Raw genomic sequence first — 23,824 nt, forward strand, 5'->3', positions numbered from 1 at the left:
ACCGCGCACCATCACTGAGATTTTCTCTTCTCTTTCGTTTTCTTATTTTCAGTCATGAATTAGAATTCAAATTTGATTTTAATTTTGAATTTATGGAGTAGTTTTTCTTGTGATCGGGACCACGATAGGGACAAACGATTGATTTTGGTTATTCGTTGGATTGTTTGATTTATAAAATTATTTCATGTTATTGATTTATGTTTACGTAATTTTCGTGCTTTTAATCTCGCCAACTATTTGCATGTTTGTCGTTCGATCTTGACTCGAAGGGGAATAGATTGAATTAGATTCGAAAATATTAATCAACACACGGTTAAACCGACTAAAATTAGTATTCGGCTTCAGTGTGCGATTTAGGCGACAGATGTAATTCTATTGTTGATAAATGCGTTTCGTTTAATTAAATTCAATTAGAAATAATTGGACTGTTAAATGAAAATATGATTATAAATTCTAGAAATAGATTTATAATTAAATTAGAGAATTGCATCGTGACAGCGAATAATCTGTAGTTAAATAATTCCAGTGCGTGATAATAATCTGAGTTTGTTACCGTTGTGTGTCCCGGTCATTTTATTTAAATTTGAAAATCCCCAAGTTCCAAGCTTCTCTGCAAATTTGATTTTAGTCTTTAATTTAGCATAAATTAGTTTAACTTAATTAGTTTAATCGATCATCAAATCACTTATTACAGTTTGCCTAGATTAAATCGAATAATTTAAAATCTTAGTACTTAAATAATAGTCTCTGTGGGATCGATGCTTGGACTCTTCATCCATTTAGTAAAACTTTACCTAGTCCGCTTGCTAGAATTTTTCCCAACTCAAATTGTCGGTCAGGAATCATAACGTTAAGGAACAATCGTAAAAATCGTCAAACGTTTGAAAATAATCGTTCTACCGTAAATTAATCGAACCCACGTGTTTTCATGCATAAACAATTAAAACATGCATATTATGATTTGAATGATGTTTCAAAAGAGTTTAGTAACGTCCCTTTGCGTTTAAAATGCTCGAAATATGAATACCGTAGCGGTGGAAGTCGGTGATGAACGGAGGACGATTTCTATTTTTTTCTACCCTTTTCTCTTGTCAAAACCCCTCCAAAAACCCACCTTGGGATACCCGGGAGTCGGGTGATCGTTGATGGAAGGAAGAAGGATGAATAAAATCAAAGAACAGATGAACAAAAAAATTCTAAACTTCCCCCATGCAAAAGCCCTTGAAGTTTCGGCCGTTCCCTTCTACTTTCTTTCAAATTTCGTGAATTGTGTGTGTGGGTTTCGGAGTTTGTGTGTTTTTGGGATTTAGGTGTGTGTAGGATTCTTTTAAAAAGAATTTAAAAAGGTTTTCTACATACCTAATTAATGGGCTCAATTAGGCCAAGCTTTTAAATTAATTAATTAGGCCCATTAAGATTAATAAAATCATTAGGCCTCAAATTAAAATATTTAAAAATACATATTTTCAAAAATCCCCTTATGAAATACATAAAATCTCTTGCTCCCTCCAATTAATTTAAATTTGAACTTAAAAAGAAATAATTCTTAAAATATTTTTAATAAATATTTTCTTGACTAAAATAAAATTTAGCTTTTAAATCTTTAACACCTTAATCGTGTCCGGTCCTCCGTCCCCGGCCAACTACCGATATTCGGGTAAAAATCCTTAATTTCATGCAATCATGTCATATTAGCATTTAATCATGAAATCATGCATTTAATCATATGATAAACATATGCTAGCATTTAAAAGAAATTAAATAAAACAATTGAGCAATTAAAATAATTTTGCATGCATGTGGTTTACGTGGACTAATTTTTCGGACGTTACAATTAACAAATCAGATCACATATGATATCTTTACCCGTAGGCAAACGATGAATCCTGAATAAAATGTATTGCCTCCTACGTATTTTGAAATTATATCCAACCTCGCCATTTGATGATCCTTAACAGAGCCAGTAAACAAAATCAAAGTGTATGTTAGTACATAGAGCCTCCACGTTGTCCCGGGTCAAAGGACTAATGGTATACAACCTTAACCGTTGGTTATTTTACTCGATAAGTGATAACCACTTGATGGAGGGTTATTCAGTGTATCATCAAATGATTACCCATGAAACGTCCACTACTCGTTTTTCTTTAAAATGTACTAGAAATTTTTTTTTCCATCTATTCGGCCGAAATGTAACTATACATACATATATATATATATATATGTATATGTATATATATATAATATATTTGACACCATTTAAAAATAAACTAACCAACTAATTATTTGAAAATTCAAAAGAAAGCATTCAAAACATGAAATCGTAAATCGTCAACCAAATCTAAATTTAACATTTTTCTCAAAACAAAGCATAAACTCTTAAATCTCTCAAAAACACTCAAAATCATAAAGGTCATAAAATCTTTAAAGTAAACTTAAAACATAAACATGATTGTGGAAAACTAGCGACGGTCCTCGGGTTGTGCGCACCTTCAGTCCAGCTAGTTCAACCATCAATATCATGCTCATTTGCATCAATCACACCTATGGAGTCTATTGACTCAGCAAACCTTAATCGTAATAGCAAGTAATACATATACGTTCACAAGTAACATTAAAAAACTTTTAAGAAACTAGCTTTTCATAAACATGCATAAACTTAAACATTTTTCTTTTCATCATATACGTATACGTTTATCTTTTTATCGAATTCAGATCCTCAATTGTGACTTTCATATTAGCTGTAGGTCGATGGATCCATTTACGTATAACCACGGTATCGGGCGGTGGGAACATCAGCGACACTCTCACCCATCAACTGAGCTTTGGCCTTACATATCATCGTATTAGTCACAATCAATTCACCTCCTTCAACCTTTCATATTTCCATCACCTATAAAAATTCATGCATATATAAATTATTTTTCTTTAAAACCAAGCATGCAACATGTCTTTTAACATTGGCGTTTCATCATAAAATTCCATAAACATTTGAAATAAACAGTTTTAACATTTATTACGCATTCAGGGCACTGCCAGGACGTCTAACATTTTTCAAGTGTAAAATGACTGTTTTGCCCCTGAAACTTTAACTTTCTCAATTAATTCTTAGATCTTAAAACAACGACCCAAATCCATACAAACTTAACATAACACTTTAAAATACACTCATAAATATTTCTTGGACTTAAACTTAGACTCCTCGACTAATTTTTCAATTCGTTTTAAAACTTACACCTACGCCTCGATTTAACCCGAATTGACTACAAAACTTAACCAAACCTTACCATGTGATTGTTAAAAAACGAATGTGTCTGTACACCTAGGTCTGAGGACATGACATTTAAATGATATTAGAGCCAGCATGATCATAATCTGACTGAGATCCTAATATACAAAACATGATAAGATGTCAAATTTTGCCAAAGGACCAGTGCATTCATATCCTTGACAATTATTTTCGAGGTAGTATATTAACCATCAATCAACGACCTAAAATCTAATTTATAGGCGTAATCAGAGTCTCATCAGATTTGACATCCTCTATTTTTGGTAACAAGCTTACTTTTTTGTCTATTTATGCTCATCAATGATGCATTTAAGGGATAGAATAGTGACTAAAAAGTTTTCTTCCTCACATATAAGTAACCCTACCATTTTGCACAAAGAAGATCACACCGATTTAAGAATAAATTCTCTAAAATCTTGAGCATGTTGCAACCATTTTCGAACATAATTTTGACAAAGTTTGAGCAAGAAATGGCGACCCAATCTAAGACCATGAGTAACCTCGAACTCGAGATTTAGCAACTTAAAGGGACCTTCACTAGTTTTTTTTAGAAGTTACTATTCTAATAAAAAAATTTACCTTCTTATGTGTTGTTTGATTGTGGTGACACACATTCTTTTATATCTAAGAGGTTCACTAAGAAATTAGGGGTTAAACCTAAAATGCTTGTTAAACCTTTTAGGATAGCAACTCCTACTAGTAAGGCTATCGAAACCTTCGAGTTACATCGAGACTATAAAATCAGTAAAAATATGCATACGTTTAATGCCGACTCGATTCAACTCTCAATGGTGGATTTTGACATCATTTTGAGAATGGATTGTTTAGCCAAGACTCATGCAAAGGTAAATTGTTGGGGTGAGAATGTCAAATTCCAAACCGAGAAGAAATCATATACCATACGCCTCGGTCTCAGGGCGTGACATGTTGATTTTATAATGAAAGTTCAAGGAAGAAAGAAGAAAGCTATGTTTTCATTTTCTAAATCAAAAACTAGTACATCGATTAGTGAGTAGTATTCTCCAACTAATTCCAAGATCTTAAACCATGATAACCAACATCCTGCTAGGTATCAATGAAATTTTCTTTGGAACCCACAATAATATTTTTTTTATCGGATCAGTCGGCTCAGGATCAAAAAATATTTTTGTTGTGTCTCCAAGTTTTAATGTGACAATGTACACGTCATCGTCATGTAACGTTGCGTCAACACTTCATTAACACCGTGTGAGAAAAAAACTAAAATTGCAAAAAGAAAATAAGAAGAAAGAAACTAAGATAACATGCTAAGATGGAAATTTGACAATTTAGAAGACTAAAATAAAAAATAGACAAATAAATAGGATCATAATTACAATTTCCTAATTAATATTATATATTTGATATGGGTTGTCACTACAAAAAAACGGAAAGCATAGCGACGGTTTTATTTAAAATCGTCGCTTATCAAATTAAGCGACGGTTAAATTAAAACCGTCGCTAGAATAGTGACGGTTTTTCATAAACTGTCGCTAATATTGCGACTGTTTGATAAACCCGTCGTTATTTTGTGCGACGGGATTTTTACCCGTCGCATTATGCGACGGTCTTGTATTCTACCCGTCGTTATTTCGTAGCGACGCTTTTAGGAAACCGTCTCTTAATTTGTCAAGCGACGGTTTTATTAAAAACTGTCGCTATTATAGCGACGGTTTAAGGAAAACCATCGCTATAATAGCGACGGTTTTAATAAAACAGTCGCCGATCAAAAACCGTCGCCATAATAGCGACGGTTATGCAACAATAGTCGCCAATCTAGATTGGCGACGGTTTTTACCAAAACTGTCGCTATTATCGCGACGGTTTTGGTTGAACCGTTGCTATATAGCGACGGTTTTATTAAAAACCGTCGCTATAATTCTATATATACCGAGGTTCGCAGAAATTTTCTTAAACGATTTTTCGTCTATCTCTAGTAGTAGTTAAACTCTTCGTAGATTTGCTCGTCGGTACGATCTTCCAGCGTTACGTGGAGCTGCATATCTTCGCGCAAATCTGTTTTTAATTTTAATTTTTGCGTAGTAGTTTTTTTTATGCATTTTATGGTTACAAACCGTCGCTTCTTAAACGGCAGTTTTTTTTAAAAAATCACCGTTTAATATAGCGACGGCTTTTTCAATTCCGTCGCTTAATATAGCGACGGCTTTTTCAATACCGTCGCGAACCTTTGGAAAAAATCGCCGTTTAAGAAGCGACGGCTTTTTCAATAAGCGACGGCTTTTTCAATACCGTCGCGAACCTTTGGATGTTCAATTTTAAATTTTAATTTTTTTCAAATAAAATATTTTGACTTTTTATAATCATAATTTAAATTTTCAAAACTAGCTATTATAAATAGATAAATATAAGTTTTCAATAGTTCAACTTTTAGAAATAGCTTCAATATCATCCATTATCACACTTAAAGAAAGAAAGACATTTATCTATTATGTTTATCCAACTTGGGTATTTAGTAAGAGTAAATTCACTCGCATCCAAGATTTCTTGCTCGAGGTTTTTAACCTTTTCCAAAAACATCATGAAGATCAATAAATACTTGTGAAGAATGAACGGGATAATGGTCAATTTTTTTTAGCTTTATAAAATGTGCCACCAATACCAATCATCAAACTTTCATATATCAATTATATGACATAAAATAAAATAATATGTATTTAATTAAAAATATTATATATTTATAAAATTGGTTCGGTTAGGATTTTTCACCAAAACTTTGAACAAAACCAATTTTTTCGATATGATTAATTTTAAAACCAATATAAATCGATAGACTAAAAACCAAACCAACTATTTGATTTGGCTTTGGTTTCTACTCACCCCTAAATTGGGTAATGCATGAGATTGACTAATGTTTCAACTTCATTTCTTCAATGCTTGTTGCTTCCTCAATATCCATTGTTTTTGCCCTCTAAGCGAGAAATCCCTAAATCCACATAAAAATAAATATTTTTATTTTTTTAATAATATAAAATAGAAGATTTTTTTTAGACTTCTAGTCTAGTCTAGGAAATACAAATATATGTAGGTTATATGGTGTAATTCGATTTGGACTATTCGAGCTGTTTCACAAATTAGGTCGAAGCATCGAATCCGCTTCACTCCAAAATAATAAAACGCCGCTCTGCTTTCTGTTTCAATTCTCTTCAACAATGTCTTCCCGCTTCCAAGTAGCGGTGCTCGTATCAGCGCCTTGTTATCCGAACGCTGTTGCTTGGTCCGAAGGGAATCTGGTGGCGGTCGCTTCTGGTAGCCTCGTTACGATCTTGGTAATTGTTAACTTTTCAAAGTTTGCTGATTTTAGTATTGAATTGCTTTGATGCAATTTTACTGATACGATGTATAGCATTGGAGTCTCAACATTGAAATAGCTCAAGTTCAGAAGTATCCTGGCATTCAATCTGTTCTAGCTGAGTTTTTAGTTGATCAAGAATTTTGGGCTGTCAAGTGATTCTGTTAGTGTGAGGATTATGAAGATGACATTATTAACCATGCACTGACATGAACAAGAATCAATGACCACTGATTCTGAGTCCAGTATTCTGTGATCCACCTGATGGGATCTGATCCCATGACTTAGGAAACACAACTACTAAATCAATCGATTGCATATAATGTAATAATATTTCTGAATAGCATGCTTATTTTTTAGCCGAAGATTTTTGCATTGTTATTGAATTTTAAACGCCAAATTTATGCTTACATTTTAATCTACCTGATCTTCATAACTGGTCTGGAAGCTGTTTTATGTTGGAGTTCAATACAGAGTCTGATTTGAATTTGATAGAGAATCTTATAGTAGTTGGTCTATATAATTCATATTACCTTACTTTTTATTTGTTTTTCAAATTAGGATTTAATTTTATACTGTTTGATTTAGCCTTCGAATCACTGGTATATGCTTGTTGTTCACTTGGTTAGAATCCTGCTAAACCTTCTGGAGCTGGATGTCGAGGTGTAATTTCTGTTCTCCCAAGCAAGCCTTTTTCCATTGGTGTCATAAATGCTGGAGGTACGTAGAATCATATTAAAAAATGAATTTCATAGTTTTGAATGAACTCATTGTATGTATGTATGTACACAATTTGGATGCCATTTGGATTTCTGGGTTTCTGGTTTTACAGTGCAAATGAAAATTAATTTTGAGTTGAGGTTTCAAGTACTTTTTATTTTCTCAGGTCACTGCAAGTACCAGTTTCAAGTACTGTTTGTGGTTTTCCATTTTTGAACAATTTCGTTTGAGCATGATTTATTCGTTTATGTCTTGTCTAAGCTTTATATGTTCCAAACATTGATATAATTCAATAAAAATTTGGAAAGCTATTATAAGATATGACCGCTATATATGGTAGGATTATAACTGTTATATGACCTCTATATGATGAGATTATAATCATTGTATGGCCTCGTCACTTGAGTATTAACATATAGGGGACATATATTAGTAAAATCGTGGAAATTAGATGAAATTTCAATGCTTCATGTTCAGGATATGATTATGATACGTTATGTCTTCCGTTAAGAAATGTTACGTTTAGAAAAAATATATGTATTTGTTATATATATCCGAACAATCCCCACTTGCTGAGTGTTTCCCAATTAAGTCACCCTTACCTCTCTGCCTATACAATACCAACAAACAAGTTGATGGACAAATCATGAAACGTCTGGAGCTGGTGAAGAAGCAACTTTCCAAGAAAGATTATTTTCATATTTCAATTGTCATTTTACGTTTTAAGTTTTACTCTTCTGCACTATTTGATTTCTTTCATGTTGTAAAGACAATGACGGATTATTTTATAAACTGGTTTGGTTATATATTGTATTACGAGCATGTTATTTTAAAATTATGTGATTGTTAAAAAACGAATGTGTCTGTACACCTAGGTCTCAGGACATGACATTTAAATGATATTAGAGCCAGCATGATCATAATCTGACTGAGATCCTAATATACAAAACGTGATAAGATGTCAAATTTTGCCAAAGGACCAGTGCATTCATATCCTTGACAATTATTTTCGAGGAAGTATATTAACCATCAATCAACGACCTAAAATCTAATTTATAGGCGTAATCAGAGTCTCATCAGATTTGACATCCTCTATTTTTGGTAACAAGCATACTTTTTGGTCTATTTATGCTCATCAATGATGCATTTAAGGGATAGAATCGTGACTAAAAACTTTTCTTCCTCACATATAAGTAACCCTCCCATTTTGCACAAAGAAGATCACACCGATTTAAGCATAAATTCTCTAAAATCTCGAGCATGTTGCAACCATTTTCGAACATAATTTTGACAAAGTTTGAGCAAGAAATGGCGACCCAATCTAAGACCATGAGTAACCTCGAACTCGAGATTTAGCAACTTAGAGGGACCTTCACTAGTTTTTTTTTAGAAGTTACTATTCTAATAAAAAAATTTACCTGCTTATGTGTTGTTTGATTGTGGTGACACACATTCTTTTATATCTAAGAGGTTCACTAAGAAATTAGGGGTTAAACCTAAAATGCTTGTTAAACCTTTTAGGATAATAACACCTACTAGTAAGGCTATCGAAACCTTCGAGTTACATCGAGACTATAAAATCAGTAACAATATGCATACGTTCAATGCCGACTCGATTCAACTCTCAATGGTGGATTTTGACATCATTCTGAGAATGGATTGTTTAGCCAAGACTCATGCAATGGTAAATTGTTGGGGTGAGAATGTCAAATTCCAAACCGAGAAGAAATCATATACCATATGCCTCGGTCTCGGGGCGTGACATGTTGGTTTTATAATGAAAGTTCAAGGAAGAAAGAAGAAAGCTATGTTTTCATTTTCTAAATCAAAAACTAGTACATCGATTAGTGAGTAGTATTCTCCAACTAATTCCGAGATCTTAAACCATGATGACCAACATCCTGCTAGGTATCAAAGAAATTTTCTTTGGAACCCACGATAATATTTTTTTTATCGGATCAGTCAGCTCAGGATCAAAAAATATTTTTGCTGTGTCTCCAAGTTTTAATGTGACAATGTACACGTCATCGTCATGTAACGTTGCGTCAACACTTCATTAACACCGTGTGAGAAAAAAACTAAAATTGCAAAAAGAAAATAAGAAGAAAGAAACTAAGATAACATGCTAAGATGGAAATTTGACAATTTAGAAGACTAAAATAAAAAATAGACAAATAAATAGGATCATAATTACAATTTCCTAATTAATATTATATATTTGATATGGGTTGTCACTACAAAAAAACGGAAAGCATAACGACGATTTTATTAAAACCGTCGCTATATAGCGACGGTTTTAAATAAAACCGTCGCTTATCAAATTAAGTGACGATTAATTAAAATCGTCGCTAGAATAGCGACGGTGTCGCTATAATAGCGACGGTTTTTCATAAACTGTCGCTAATATTGCGACTGTTTGATAAACCCGTCGTTATTTTGTGCGACGGGTTTTTTACCCGTCGCATTATGCGACGGTCTTGTATTCTACCCGTCGTTATTTTGTAACGACGGTTTTAGGAAACCGTCTCTTGCTATTATAGCGACGGTTTTATTAAAAATTGTCGCTATTATCGCGACGGTTTTGGTTGAACCGTGGCTATATAGCGACGTTTTTATTAAAAACCGTCGCTATAATTCTATACATACCGAGGTTCGCTGACATTTTCTTGAACGATTTTTCGTCTATCTCTAGTAGTAGTTAAACTCAATCAATTTTTTGAAGTTTCGATTTTTTAATTTTGTACTAACATTTTTTCGTATTTATTTCGTAGATTTGATCGTCGGTACGATCTTCCAGCGTTACGTGGAGCTGCATATCTTCGCGCAAATCTGGTTTTAATTTTTTTTTCCTTAAAATTTACTACATAATTTTAATTTTTGCATAGTAGTTTTTTTTATGCATTTTAGGGTTACAAACCGTCGCTTCTTAAACGGCGGTTTTTTTAAAAAATCGCCGTTTAATATAGCGACGGCTTTTTCTGTGATGCCCTTTGAAATCCTTGCTTGAAAATTTGCGGAAAAATTAAAATTTTTCTTTTAAAGTAGGTGAATTTGCCTCATTCATAAAATAGATCAATAAATAAAATTTGATGTTCAAAGTAGCAGCGGAAGTAAATATTTGTTTGCAAAATAACAATTTGAGAATATCCAACAACTGATAAAAATGTTTGCATAAAATGGCACGTGCTGTAAATGAGGTCCTCGGATGCCACTACTGTCGACCCAAGCTGGCTCACTGGTCCCCGCCCTCGGCCGCAACCTCATCAGTACCTACAACAATCAAGTCTAGTGAGCCTAAAGACTCAGCATGCATATATCGTAGATAACGAGTAAATAATATAGTAAAATTTGCATGGGAGTAAAATTAACATGTCATGAGGCATACTGAAAATAACTTGTCCTGAACAATTATAATACGTGCATAACTGAACTGAAAATCATAGTAAAAATGTTTGCTCCTTGGAGCCCTGTACTGAAATAGCAGGTAGTAATTTTCTGTTGAGATTATGGTCTACGCCTGTGGCCCCTGCACTGAACTGAACTGACCGGTAACTGGCTACCGAGGGTACCAAACTGAACTGATCGGTCACTGGAGATCGGGTGGTACCAAACTGAACTGATCGGTCACTGGCGACCGGGTAAAATAATGCTCCCATGATAGTGAATTGACCACAAGCAATATCGCATAAATCTAAAAAATAAGTATTTTCTATTTTATGCACGTAATATAATTAAATGGCATAATGAAATATCCTGTATTATTTTACCACATGGATTGGATCGTTCCCAGGCTCGCTGCAACCTAAATATGCCATGAAAAATATGTAATAGCTTCTACTTGACCAACTATGCAATTTAAGTTTGAAAATGCGACAATTACGTCTAACGACTTCGTATTTAATCATGACTCCGAACCAACCCGAACCAATACTGAACCAACGTATAGTCATGATTAAAATATGCTTAAAATTATTAATTTATGCTCCTAAAATGGTGAGGGTCGAAATCTAGGTGAAATGGAGGCCAAAACAAGAAACGCTCTTTCGAGAGTCAATTTGGCACATCGCACCGTAAATTCTCGTACGACTTAAAAAATGATCCGAATCACAAACGGTCAAAAACATGACCTTTCTAACTTGATGAGGCACTTTCCAGTCCAAGGCCATAGGGTAAAATCCGACCGAGAACTCGAACGAGCCACTGAACCGTCACAGAAAGTTGCTGTCCAAAAATACAGCAACTGTGCTTTGGTTTCCTTGCGTCGTTTGCGAGGCTAATGGCCATTGGGGCTTGAACCACCGACCAGATCCTCTTACCAACCTCCTAAGGAACGGTTTGTACCATGGCTAAGGGCTCTAGGCCAGCCACAATTCGAACCACACCATGAACAATCCACCCGTCCCGGCCGAGAGCAAATTCTGCGCGTGGGAAGTGTATTGATTTGTTTGCTGTCTCTCGTCGTTCCAGTGGCCATTTGATTGACCATGGCACGATCTAGACATCTAGGGGTATGGTATGAACCGTGGCTAAGGGCCATAGGCCAACCAAGATCCACACCATTCCACCAAAACCGAACCATACGTTGAAAAAGGGGAGGCCGAAAGTGTGCTAGGCTTGTTCTTGTTGTTTTATTTGAAAACAGATTCACCATGGACCAAGCCACCAAAAGGACGACTTAGTCACATCTTAGACATGCTAGGGAAGTGATATAACCATGGCTATAGGCCTTTTGGGCAACCATGATCAGAACTTCTCCCTTTGGCAACAAGCTGAATTTTTCGAACTCAATATGACACTCGCGGGGAAAGTGATGTCATTTCTGAATTCCAGTGAGTATGGGGCTGGAACCAACGTTCTTTCATGATCCTAACATGTCCTAGTACATGTCTACATGCAGCCTCGAGCCCCTGGAACGAGCCATCCCTGAAATCGAAAAGAAGCATACCCAACGTGAAGCATAATAGAAACGAAATCGGTGCAGAAATTATTTCTTGTTCTTGTTGAAAATTTCGGTTTTTACATGAAAGGATGATCATGAAACACAAAAATAATGATAGTATGACTTGATTGAAGAGTCAAGGAAAAATATATGCATGCCTGGTTTCGTTTTGAAAGAAATCGAAAGAACGAGACGATCCGGCGCGGAGGAGGTGGAGCGCTTCCTTTCCTACCTTACTAGCTCTCGATTTTTTTCTCTCTAGTTTCCTCTAGTGCTAGCCACGATTTTTCTCTCCAAAATCACTCTCAATTTCGAGACTAAGGGAGGGGGAATGGTGGTTAAGAGGGTGAGGAGAATGGGTGCAAAATATAGGAAAAAATCAAGACCAAGTCTACCTCTCATTCAAATTTTGAATTGGTTTGATCAAGTCTTTTTGGGGGGAGCATGGCCGATATTATCCATGATAAATAGACTAGGATATTGCTTATTAATAAACTAATTAAGGTTGATCAATAATTAAAAAGATTATCGTGCTAAAAAAATGACAAAGAATGGGTCAAAGGTGAGTTGGCATATAATTGCTTATTCTACTAAGGAGTGGCCGAAAAATTCACTAATAAATGGAGGGGCATTATTTTCTAACTAGTAAATTTATAACCCTTAAAAGCCTCACTAATCTTTTAATAATTTAGTGAGCTAACCCCTTAATTAAGAAACTTAAATGAATTTATTTTCTACTCACCTCAAGTTGCTTAAATAAATCCTCAAACTTCCTTTTTAACTTAAATTAACTTACTTGCTAGCTAAATTAAATTCTGGAAATATTTTCTGAATCTTAAATTTTATTTCTAAAATCCAACTCCAGTCCGGCCTCACTGAAATAACTGAAAGAATAAAATTTAAACTACTGAAATAAAATAATTAACTTCAAAGAAAGCATTTAAATACTCATGCAATGAAGTCAATTTAATTTAAAATACTAGAATTATGCATGGCTTGTACGCAGTGTAATTACGGGTTCTACATTTTCAATTCCGTCGCTGAATATAGCGACGACTTTTTCAATACCGTCGCGAACCTTTGGATGTTCAATTTTAAATTTTTTAATTTATTTCAAATAAAATATTTTGACTTTTTATAATCATAATTTAAATTTTCAAAACTAGCTATTATAAATAGATAAATATAAGTTTTCAATAGTTCAACTTTTAGAAATAGCTTGAATATCATCCATTATCACACTTTAAAGAAAGAAAGACATTTATCTTTTTTGTTTATCCAACTTGGGTATTTGGTAAGAGTAAATTCACTCGCATCCAAGATTTCTTGCTCGAGGTTTTTAACCTTTTCCAAAAACATCATGAAGATCAATAAATACTTGTGAAGATTGAACGGGATAATGGTCAATTTTTTTTAGCTTTATAAAATGTGCCACCAATACCAATCATCAAACTTTCATAATATCAATTATATGACATAAAATAAAATAATATGTATATAATTAAAAATATTATATATTTATAAAATTGGTTCGGTTTGGATTTTTCACCAAAACTTTGAACAAAACCATTTTTTTCGATATGATTAATTTTAAAATCAATATAAATCGATCGACTAAAAACCAAACCAACTATTTGATTTGGCTTTGGTTTCTACTCACCCCTAAATTGGGTAATGCATGAGATTGACTAATGTTTCAACTTCATTTCTTCAATGCTTGTTGCTTCCTCAATATCCATTGTTTTTGCCCTCTAAGCGAGAAATCCCTAAATCCACATAAAAATAAATATTTTTATTTTTTTAATAATATAAAATAGAAGATTTTTTTTAGTCTTCTAGTGTAGTCTAGGAAATACAAATATATGTAGGTTATACGATGTAATTCGATTTGGACTATTCGAGCTGTTTCACAAATTAGGTCGAAGCATCGAATCCGCTTCACTCCAAAATAATAAAACGCCGCTCTGCTTTCTGTTTCAATTCTCTTCAACAATGTCTTCCCGCTTCCAAGCAGCGGTGCTCGTATCAGCGCCTTGTTATCCGAATTCTGTTGCTTGGTCCGAAGAGAATCTGGTGGCGGTCGCTTCTGGTAGCCTCGTTACGATCCTGGTAATTGATAACTTTTCAAAGTTTGCTGATTTTAGTATTGAATTGCTTTGATGCAATTTTACTGATACGATGTATAGCATTTGAGTCTCAACATTGAAATTGCTCAAGTTCAGAAGTATCCTGGCATTCAATCTGTTCTAGCTGAGTTTTTAGTTGATCAAGAATTTTGGGCTGTCAAGTGATTCTGTTAGTGTGAGGATTATGCAGATGACATTATTAACCATGCACTGACATGAACAAGAATCAATGACAACTGATTCTGAGTCCAGTATTCTGTGATCCACCTGATGGGATCTGATCCCATGACTTAGGAAAGACAACTACTAAATCAATTGATTGCATATAATGTAATAATATTTCTGAATAGCATGCTTATTTTTTAGCCGAAGATTTTTGCATTGTTATTGAATTTTAATGGCCAAATTTATGCTTACATTTTAATCTACCTGATCTTCATAACTGGTCTGGAAGCTGTTTTATGTTGGAGTTCAATACATGGTCTGATTTGAATTTGATAGAGAATCTTATAGTAGTTGGTCTATATAATTCATGTTATCTTACTTTTTATTTGTTTTTTCAAATTAGGATTTAATTTTATACTGTTTGATTTAGCCTTCGAATCACTAGTATATGCTTGTTGTTCACTTCTTTAGAATCCTGCTAAACCTTCTGGAGCTGGATGTCGAGGTGTAATTTCTGTTCTCCCAAGCAAGCCTTTTTCCATTGGTGTCATAAATGCTGGAGGTACGTAGAATCATATTAAAAAATGAATTTCATAGTTTTGAATGAACTCATTGTATGTATGTATGTACACAATTTGGATGCCATTTGGATTTATGGGTTTGTGGTTTTACAGTGCAAATGAAAATTAATTTTGAGTTGAGGTTTCAAGTACTTTTTATTTTCTCAGGTCACTGCATTTGATTTTGTTTTCATTTTGTCACAGGGATAGATTTTCTCTCTGGGTGCTTGTTTCCAATGCATGTGTCGCGGGATACACGACCATGTGTTAGGTCAATTTCCTGGTCTCCTGCAGGTCTTGCTAGCAATGCTGGGTACTGATACCATTACCCCTGATCGAAGTTTTTGTTTGAGTATGCAACGCAAGTTGCATCCCTGAATTAATTCTACATTTTGCTATGACTCGTGCAGTTGTTTGCTTGCTGTTTGCACCACTGTGGGAGGCATCAAACTTTACCGCTTTCCCTTCTGTGATTTTTCGGCTGAATGGATTGAGGTATTAAGTATTTTATAAATGAAGCTTTCAGGAAGTAGTGGTGGCAGGACCAGAATTATGGTTCGAGCTTGCTGTCTCTTCACTTTAATAATCTTCCTGAACCAAAAAAAATGGTGAAAATTTTAGCAATGGAATTGTTTCAATTCTTGTGTCTATAGATGCTCTTAATTATGTTCTTACTGTTGGTTCTGTGTTGGCTATGAGCCCATGAGTAGATTCATATTTGTGCTAATGTGTAAATTTGTTGTGTTAGTACTGGAGGCTTTGTTTATGTTTGGAGAGGCAATACCTAATCAACATTTCTTTCAAAAAGAATTTCATAGCCCTTCAAGTTTGTTGTATTTACGGTTTTGTTGCTTACGCATAATAAATGTCATGAATTTGGAATCTAGTATGTTATCTGTGATTCCTAAATTTAATGTTTGTTTTTCACACATTTGCTAAAGTTATAATCTGAAATTTTCTAGGTTATGGACATATCAGAGATGATGTATAATTATCTTTCCAAGATCAATTTCGGAGAGTCTCAAATTATATCTTCAGAAAGTTTAGATGTGAGTTGGTTCTATCTTTCAACTTTTTCCTGATTAGCGTTTCTTGCATATCCCCATATACTTTTCTAGATGAAATATTCTTGATGACATAACAATTAATGATATGAATTCCAACTATTCTTGGGGTTTTTTCTTTATACAGGTGATAGAGAGTAGAGATAATGCAGAATCTGAATGCCCTAATGAGCCACCTGTATCTAGTTTAAGAAAGGAAAGAAAATGAAGGAGACAGAATGAAACTAATGTACTGCACACTGCATTCACTATCTGATTTAGTTTTATCATTTTATTCCATGACATGAACCTCCATACTTACTAAATCAGCTTCAATGCAGCTACATGATTTCGTTTCAATTTGAAAAGTTGTGCATTTGATATATGCCATTACATTGAATGTGTTGCTATTTTTATTAGGTTGCTGCAAAAAACTTGACAATGTAAAAGAAAACAATACATGGGAAATTATTCCCATATCTGTTTCTGAAGGGACACCTCTGAAGATCAAAGAATGCAATGTTCAACTAATAACGGCACAACAATATGCTTCTCGCATTAATGCAATGCTGACACCCCTTATTGTGGCTTGGTCACCGATTCTGAGGACATCTGAAGATTGGGTTTCTATTCCTCATAACTCCTCGGGCTGCTGCTCTATTCTTGCTACTGGATTGAAATGTGGTCTAATTTCATTCTGGAGAATTGATGCACCAGAGATTTATTCCATTATTACCCCTGAACTCCCATGTAAAGCATCAAATGGTGGCTTTCTCAAGGCACTTGATACATGCATCACATTGTAAGTTCTCAATACCTTTTTTGGCATATGATTTATCTTGTAAAATAACAATCAGGTCACTGGTTTAGCTTGGGCTTTTGATGGACTCTGCTTGTACAGCTGCTGCCAGGTAATAAATATTGAAAGAAGTGTTTTATTGATATAAATATGAATTTTAGTATTAAGGGAGTGTTAGTTCAACAGATATTAAAAATTAAAAAATCCATGTTAATTGCTTTTGTTATCAAGTAATGCCTCAAGCAGAAAGCCTTGAGGTTGAAAAGCTTGGTAGCCCTCCAGATTATTTGATCAGTTCATGTATTACATGACAACTCTATGAAAGCGTGGAATTTAGTTTGGAAAGCACTAAGGGAAATACACATTCCTTCAAATACTCCTGGTTTGAATAGCTCCCCGGATGTATGCATTAATTTTTCATGTTTACTTCTGTTTTAAATTTGCATATTTGTTTCCAATAGACTCTAGATTTTCTCTGCAGGTTCCATATGTATATGATTCTTGCTTTGGTCTGGCAGTATCTCATGGGAGCTTGGCAATTGCTGTGGTATCATATTCCATCCGTCCATTCTCTTATAGTTGGAATGTCCATGAACTTATCCTGAATATTGTACTAGTTTTTCTTCTTATCAAATTTTAAGTCAAAATAATAAACTCACTCGATGTAGCGATTCAAGATTTGAAGAAAAAACTGAATTCTTGGTCGGCTTTTAGCCTATGGCCTTGGACTTTACAGTGCCTCATTAAGTTAGGAAGGTCATGTTTTTGACCGTTCATGATTCGGATCATTTTTGAGGTCGTACGAGAATTTACGGTGCGATGTGCCAAATTGAATCTCGAAAGAGCGTTTCATGTTTTGGCCTCCATTCACCAAGATTTCGACCCTCATTATTTTAGGATCATTAATTCATCAGTTTTAGCGTATTTTAATCATGACTATACATTGGTTAAGTGTTGGTTCGGGTTGGTTCGGAGTCATGATTAAATACGAAGTCGTCGAGCGTCATTGTCGCATTTTTGAACTTAAATTGCATAGTTGGTCAAGTAGAAGCTATTGCATATTTTTCATGGCATATTTAGGTTGCAGCGAGCCTGGGAACGATCCAATCCACGTGGTAAAATAGTACAGGATATTCCATTACGCCATTTAATTATATTACGTGCATAAAAATAGAAAATACTTATTTTTGAGATTTATGCAATATTGCTTGTCGTCAATTCACTATCATGGGAGCATTATTTTACCGGTCGCCAATGACCGATCAGTTCAGTTTGGTACCCTGATCGCCAGTGACCGATCAGTTCAGTTTGGTACCCCTGGTAGCCAGTTGCCGGTCAGTTCAGTTCAGTGCAGAGGCCACTTGCGTAGACCATAATCTCAACAGAAAAATTATTACACATTATTTCAGTACAGGGCTCCAAGGAGCAAACATTTTTACTATGATTTTCAGTCCAGTTATGCACGTATTATAATTGATCAGGACAAGTTATTTTCAGTATGCCTCATGACATGTTAATTTTACTCCCATGCAAATTTTATTATATTATTTACTCGTTACCTACGATATATGCATGCTGAGTCTTTAGGCTCACTAGACTTGATTGTTGTAGGTACTGATGAGGTTGGGGCCGAGGGCGGGGACCAGTGAGCCAGTTTGGGTCGGCAGTAGTGGCACCCGAGGACCTCAGTTCAGCATTTATTATTATTTGATGGCTCAAACATTTTAATTATCGTGGGATAAACTTTTTACTGTTATTTCGAAAATGTTAATTTCTTCCGCTGCCATTTTAAACATCAAACTTTTTGTATCAGTTCATTTATGATTGAGGCAATTTTTAATTATTTAAAAGAAAAATTTTAAATTTTCCGCAATTTTTCAAGGAAGGATTCCTAGGTCTTCACACTACTGTTCCGGAGAGATGAAATTTCGATCTTTCTATTTTCCTCTTTATTTTTATTTTCAGTAAATTTTCTTTATTTTTGTAAAGGGCAAGAAGCAAGATATTGACCAATCTCATCTGAAACATAATATGAGAGAAGTAAAAAATCAATTTTTTGGATGGTATGTTATCTAAGAGTTTTCTCAAAATGCTATGAATAGAATTCAGTTTTTTCTTCAAATCTTGAATCACTACTGCCGACCCTAGCTGGCTCACTGGTCCCCGCCCTCGGCCCCAACCTCATCAGTACCTACAACAATCAAGTCTAGTGAGCCTAAAGACTCAGCATGCATATATCGTAGGTAACGAGTAAATAATATAGTAAAATTTGCATGGGAGTAAAATTAACATGTCATGAGGCATACTGAAAATAACTTGTCCTGATCAATTATAATACGTGCATAACTGGACTGAAAATCATAGTAAAAATGTTTGCTCCTTGGAGCCCTGTACTGAAATAATGTGTAATAATTTTTCTGTTGAGATTATGGTCTACGCAAGTGGCCTCTGCACTGAACTGAACTGACCGGTAACTAGCTACCGGGGGTACCAAACTGAACTGATCGGTCACTGGCGACCGGGGTACCAAACTGAACTGATCGGTCATTGGCGACCGGTAAAATAATGCTCCCATGATAGTGAATTGACCACAAGCAATATTGCATAAATCTCAAAAATAAGTATTTTCTATTTTTATGCACGTAATATAATTAAATGGCGTAATGGAATATCCTGTACTATTTTACCACGTGGATTGGATCGTTCCCAGGCTCGCTGCAACCTAAATATGCCATGAAAAATATGCAATAGCTTCTACTTGACCAACTATGCAATTTAAGTTCAAAAATGCGACAATGACGCTCGACGACTTCGTATTTAATCATGACTCCGAACCAACCCGAACCAACACTTAAACAATGTATAGTCATGATTAAAATACGCTAAAACTGATGAATTAATGCTCCTAAAATAATGAGGGTCGAAATCTAGGTGAATGGAGGCCAAAACATGAAACGCTCTTTCGAGAGTCAATTTGGCACATCGCACCGTAAATTCTCGTACGACCTCAAAAATGATCCGAATCATGAACGGTCAAAAACATGACCTTCCTAACTTAATGAAGGCACTGTAAAGTCCAAGGCCATAGGCTAAAAGCCGACCAAGAACCCGAACGAGCCACGGAACCGCCGCAGCAAGTTGCTGTCGAAATACAGCAGCTGTGCAATCGCGAGTCTTGTGTTGTTTTCGAGACTACCGGCCATTGGGGCGTGAACCACCGACCAGAGACTCTTACCAACATCCCAAGTAATTATTTGAACCATGGCTAAGGGCCCTAGGCCAGCCGAGATTCGAAATATTCCAGCAACAACTCAAAGAGTTCACCCGAGAGCACCTTTGCGCGCGTGAGGGGTGTTTTGCTTCGCTTGTTGTCTCGTCTCGTTCCAGTGGCCATTTTATTGACCATGGCACGATCTAGACATCCCGTGGTAGGGTATGAACCGTGGCTAAGGGCCATAGGCCTACCAAGATCCACACCATTCCACAAAACTTGAAACACACTTGCTGTCCAAGGTGCATAGCCGAAGGGGTGAGGGGGATGTTCTTGCGTTTTTAATTAAAAACCGATTCACCATGGACCAAGCCACCAAAAAGGATACTTAGTCACGTCTTAGACATGCTAGGGAAGTGATCTAACCATGGCTATAGGCCCTTGGGGCAGCCAAGATCAGATCCTTTTCCTTTGACAGCACACACAGAATTTTCGAAGACTCAAATGGCAAGGAAGAAAAACTGCTGTCATTTTCGATTTCTGTCATGCATGGGGCTTGTTTAAATGGACCATCACGGTTTTGACACACCCTAGTATGTGTCTAGATGTAGCCTAGTGAGCCTGGAGTCGAAGCATCCACCTGAAACCACAAAACAAGAGAAAACCGTGAAGTGCACAATGAAGGGCCGAAATCTGCATTCTTTTTTTTTTAAAAGTTCTTGATGCATTTCGGTTTTTGGCATAAACTGATGATCATATGATGTTTAAAAATATTACTATGGCTTGATTGAAGAGCAAGGAAGAATATAAACATGCCTTGATTTCGTTTGAATGAAAAACGAAAGAATACGACGACTCGGCACGGAGGAGATGGAGCGTTCTTGCTACCTTGTTCTACACTCGATTTTTCTCTCCTCTTTTAAGCTATGAACCTCACGGTTAACACTCTGAAATGCTCTCTGAATTTCGTGCAAGGGAGAGGGGGAATGATGGTTAGGAGAGTGAGGGAAGTGGGTGCAAAATATAGGGAACAAATCAAGACCAAGTCTCCCCCTTTTGAAATTTGAATTTTGGTTGAAAACAAATATTAGTTGGGGTGTTTTGTTGGAGGCTAGGTGGCCGATTTCCTCAAGCAATCTAGACTAGGATAATTCTTAATAGTTAATTAATTAAGGTTGCTAAATAAATAAAAAGGTTAGCATGCTAAAATAATAAAGAATGGGTCAAGGATGATGAGTTGGCAAGGCATTGCTTAATCATCTAGGGACCGAAATTTGGTAATTAAGTGGAGGGGAATTGTTGCTTATTTTTATAACCCTTAAAAGCCTTACCTATCCTTTAAATAATTTAGTGAATTAACACCTCAATTAATGGAACTTAAATGAACTAATTTCCTACTCACCTCAAGTTGCTTAAAAAATTTCCTAAACTTCCTTTTTAACTTAAATTAACTTACTTGCTAGCTAAAATGAATCCTGAGAATATTTTTTGAATTTTAAATTTTATCTCTTAACTCCAACTCCAGTCCGGCCTTACTGAAATAACTAAAAGAATAAAATTTAAACTACTGAAATAAAATAATTAACTTCGAAGGAAGCATTTAAATACTCATGCAATGAAGTCAATTTATTTAAAATACTAGAATTATGCATGGCTTATACGTAGTCTAATTACGGGTTCTACAAGTAGTCATATAATAATACCTAGGAAAAGGAGCTTAGTTGACTGAAATGACTCTAAGCAATGGAATCTCTTGATCCTTTTCTTGCACTTGGTCACCTTTTACCTTATGCTGAATAGATGTCATTGATACCCCTGTACTTAAATCTAGTTCTAAGAAGTTTGGTGTCTGTTATTTGCAGGCTCGAAGATTTGGTTCTGATTTATTAAATCCCATGTACCAGGAAAGGTGAACTTCTAAAATTATATTTTCTGGTAACAAATTATGAAATAACAACTGCCATGTGGATAGATGCTTGCAACAAACAAGCACCCACATTTCTTTAAAAGAAAATTTTGATGATTTAGTCAAAAGCTGAATGGAAGCAATAAGAACTAACCGTTCAAACAGTTACCTATGTTTGATTGACCAACAAATGTTATTGTAATTTTACAGAACTCAGAAAGCTGCTATCGAGTTCCTTTCGATTGAAGGGCAGCAATTGGACACTTCCTCCAATATATGTTTTGATATTGATTTCGGATCATTTCCTGGTTTCCCTGAGGTAGAATTAATTTGGTGGGAAAAAAACATATTATGGTCTCTGATTCTGTGTGGGAGTTTCAGTGGGCTTCTGAACATTTTGGATATTGTGGCAGCCCTCGTGTCTTTCAAACAGTCAATACCAAACTATGTAGAGCATATTCTGCAGAAATGGTTGACATCTTATTATGGATCCAATTTTGGCATTTGTACTACGTTCTCTTCTACGACATTTAAATTTTGCCCACTCTTTCAACCCGTAAGTTGCACCTCATCATTGTAATCATCAGGCATGTTGTGCTTAAAAATGATGAGGTGAGCGAGAGTAGAAAACACCAAGACTTGGAAAGATTCAGTAGTGCCATAGAGGAACAGACAAATGTATGGAAGGAGTTGTAGTTGTGCTGTGAAAATGAACTACGGAGAAGACTTGTTGGTTTATATTTTTCTGCCATTTTAGATCTTCTGTCAGATGTGCCAACAAATTTTTGCGATGTTGAATGTTGGCGTCCTGATGAATGGCCACAACTGGAGCACTATATCTCACTTCATGAGAAAATTGTCGAGGATGATTTAAAATTTCTTGCTGCCAAAGTTGGTAAAATTAAGAAGAGGTAATTCATGATGTTCTTATCTTTGTTGAACTTCTTTTGGTTCATTCATGCACACATACATAGAATAGCATCTTAAGATACTGTATCAATCTATTAGCTGAAGGCTGGTTCCATTCTTGCTTTATTAACAGGAGAGAGAGTTTTGAATATGAAGAACATTGCAGTTTTTGTTCAGCAATTGTGCCTTTTGAATCAATAGAATACGCCATTTGTTCGGGAGTGAAGAATGGCAATGGAGTTGATCAAACCCATAAGCCACACCGGTGTTCTGTATCTATGCAACTTTGCCCTGCTAAATATTCCTGGTTTTGCATGTGTTGTCAAAGACGAGCTTCAAAGTTGGCACCTCTAATTTTTTTCACGATGCCTTTGTACCCTTCCAATTTTAAATCTTTTTTCGAATCTTCAGCCTTCAAGAAATCTTTCTAACCATGTTGTCCCTTATGTGGGATACTTCTACAAAGATTATAGTCTGAATATTTACTCTCCCCATCTCCAGTATAACGAAATTCCTCTTTAAAAATTGTCAATGTAAAGTCCGCCCTCTCGATTGAAATCCTCAGTCAGCAGCCCCTTACAATCTATGATTTATGACAGGCCTCTATCTCCGTCAGCAGGTCCGTGTTTCCAATTTTTCCTTCTGCGGTGCTTCTGTGAAAATCCACTGATATGTCCTATACATAATAACTACCATGAAAGGATGTTTATTCTATTAATTGGTAGGAAAAATATGGTTGTATATTTGAATTTCCTAGTATTTTGTATTTGTTAGAGTAGGTGTCCAGCGAGCCAACTTGTGGCTTGGGTTTTTATTGGCTCTAATGTAAAAA

General features: G+C 35.3%; 1 protein-coding gene across 1 annotated transcript; it reads left to right on the forward strand.

Moving 5' to 3' along the window:
- Nucleotides 1-14,265: 14,265 nt before the first annotated feature.
- On the forward strand, nucleotides 14,266-23,514 carry LOC140820847 (uncharacterized). The gene is made up of 14 exons (XM_073181209.1): nucleotides 14,266-14,382; nucleotides 15,036-15,126; nucleotides 15,335-15,437; nucleotides 15,535-15,619; nucleotides 16,087-16,173; nucleotides 16,316-16,373; nucleotides 16,588-16,946; nucleotides 17,025-17,078; nucleotides 17,448-17,513; nucleotides 22,040-22,086; nucleotides 22,294-22,589; nucleotides 22,841-22,994; nucleotides 23,126-23,264; nucleotides 23,404-23,514. The coding sequence occupies exons 1-14, from the start codon at nucleotides 14,266-14,268 to the stop codon at nucleotides 23,512-23,514; spliced, it is 1,767 nt and encodes a 588-aa protein (XP_073037310.1).
- The last annotated feature ends 310 nt before the right edge of the window (nucleotides 23,515-23,824 follow it).

This window comes from Primulina eburnea, unplaced genomic scaffold, assembly GCF_022965805.1.
Source record: "Primulina eburnea isolate SZY01 unplaced genomic scaffold, ASM2296580v1 ctg198, whole genome shotgun sequence".
Taxonomy (NCBI): Eukaryota; Viridiplantae; Streptophyta; class Magnoliopsida; order Lamiales; family Gesneriaceae; genus Primulina; species Primulina eburnea.

Coding starts and splice junctions, on each gene's coding strand:
- LOC140820847 (XM_073181209.1), top strand. CDS start 14,266: ATGTCTTCCCGCTTCCAAGCAGCGGTGCTCGTATCAGCGCCTTGTTAT. Junction 22,087..22,293: donor AATCCCATGTACCAGGAAAG/GTGAACTTCTAA, acceptor GTAATTTTACAG/AACTCAGAAAGCTGCTATCG. Junction 22,590..22,840: donor TGGATCCAATTTTGGCATTT/GTACTACGTTCT, acceptor CTGCCATTTTAG/ATCTTCTGTCAGATGTGCCA.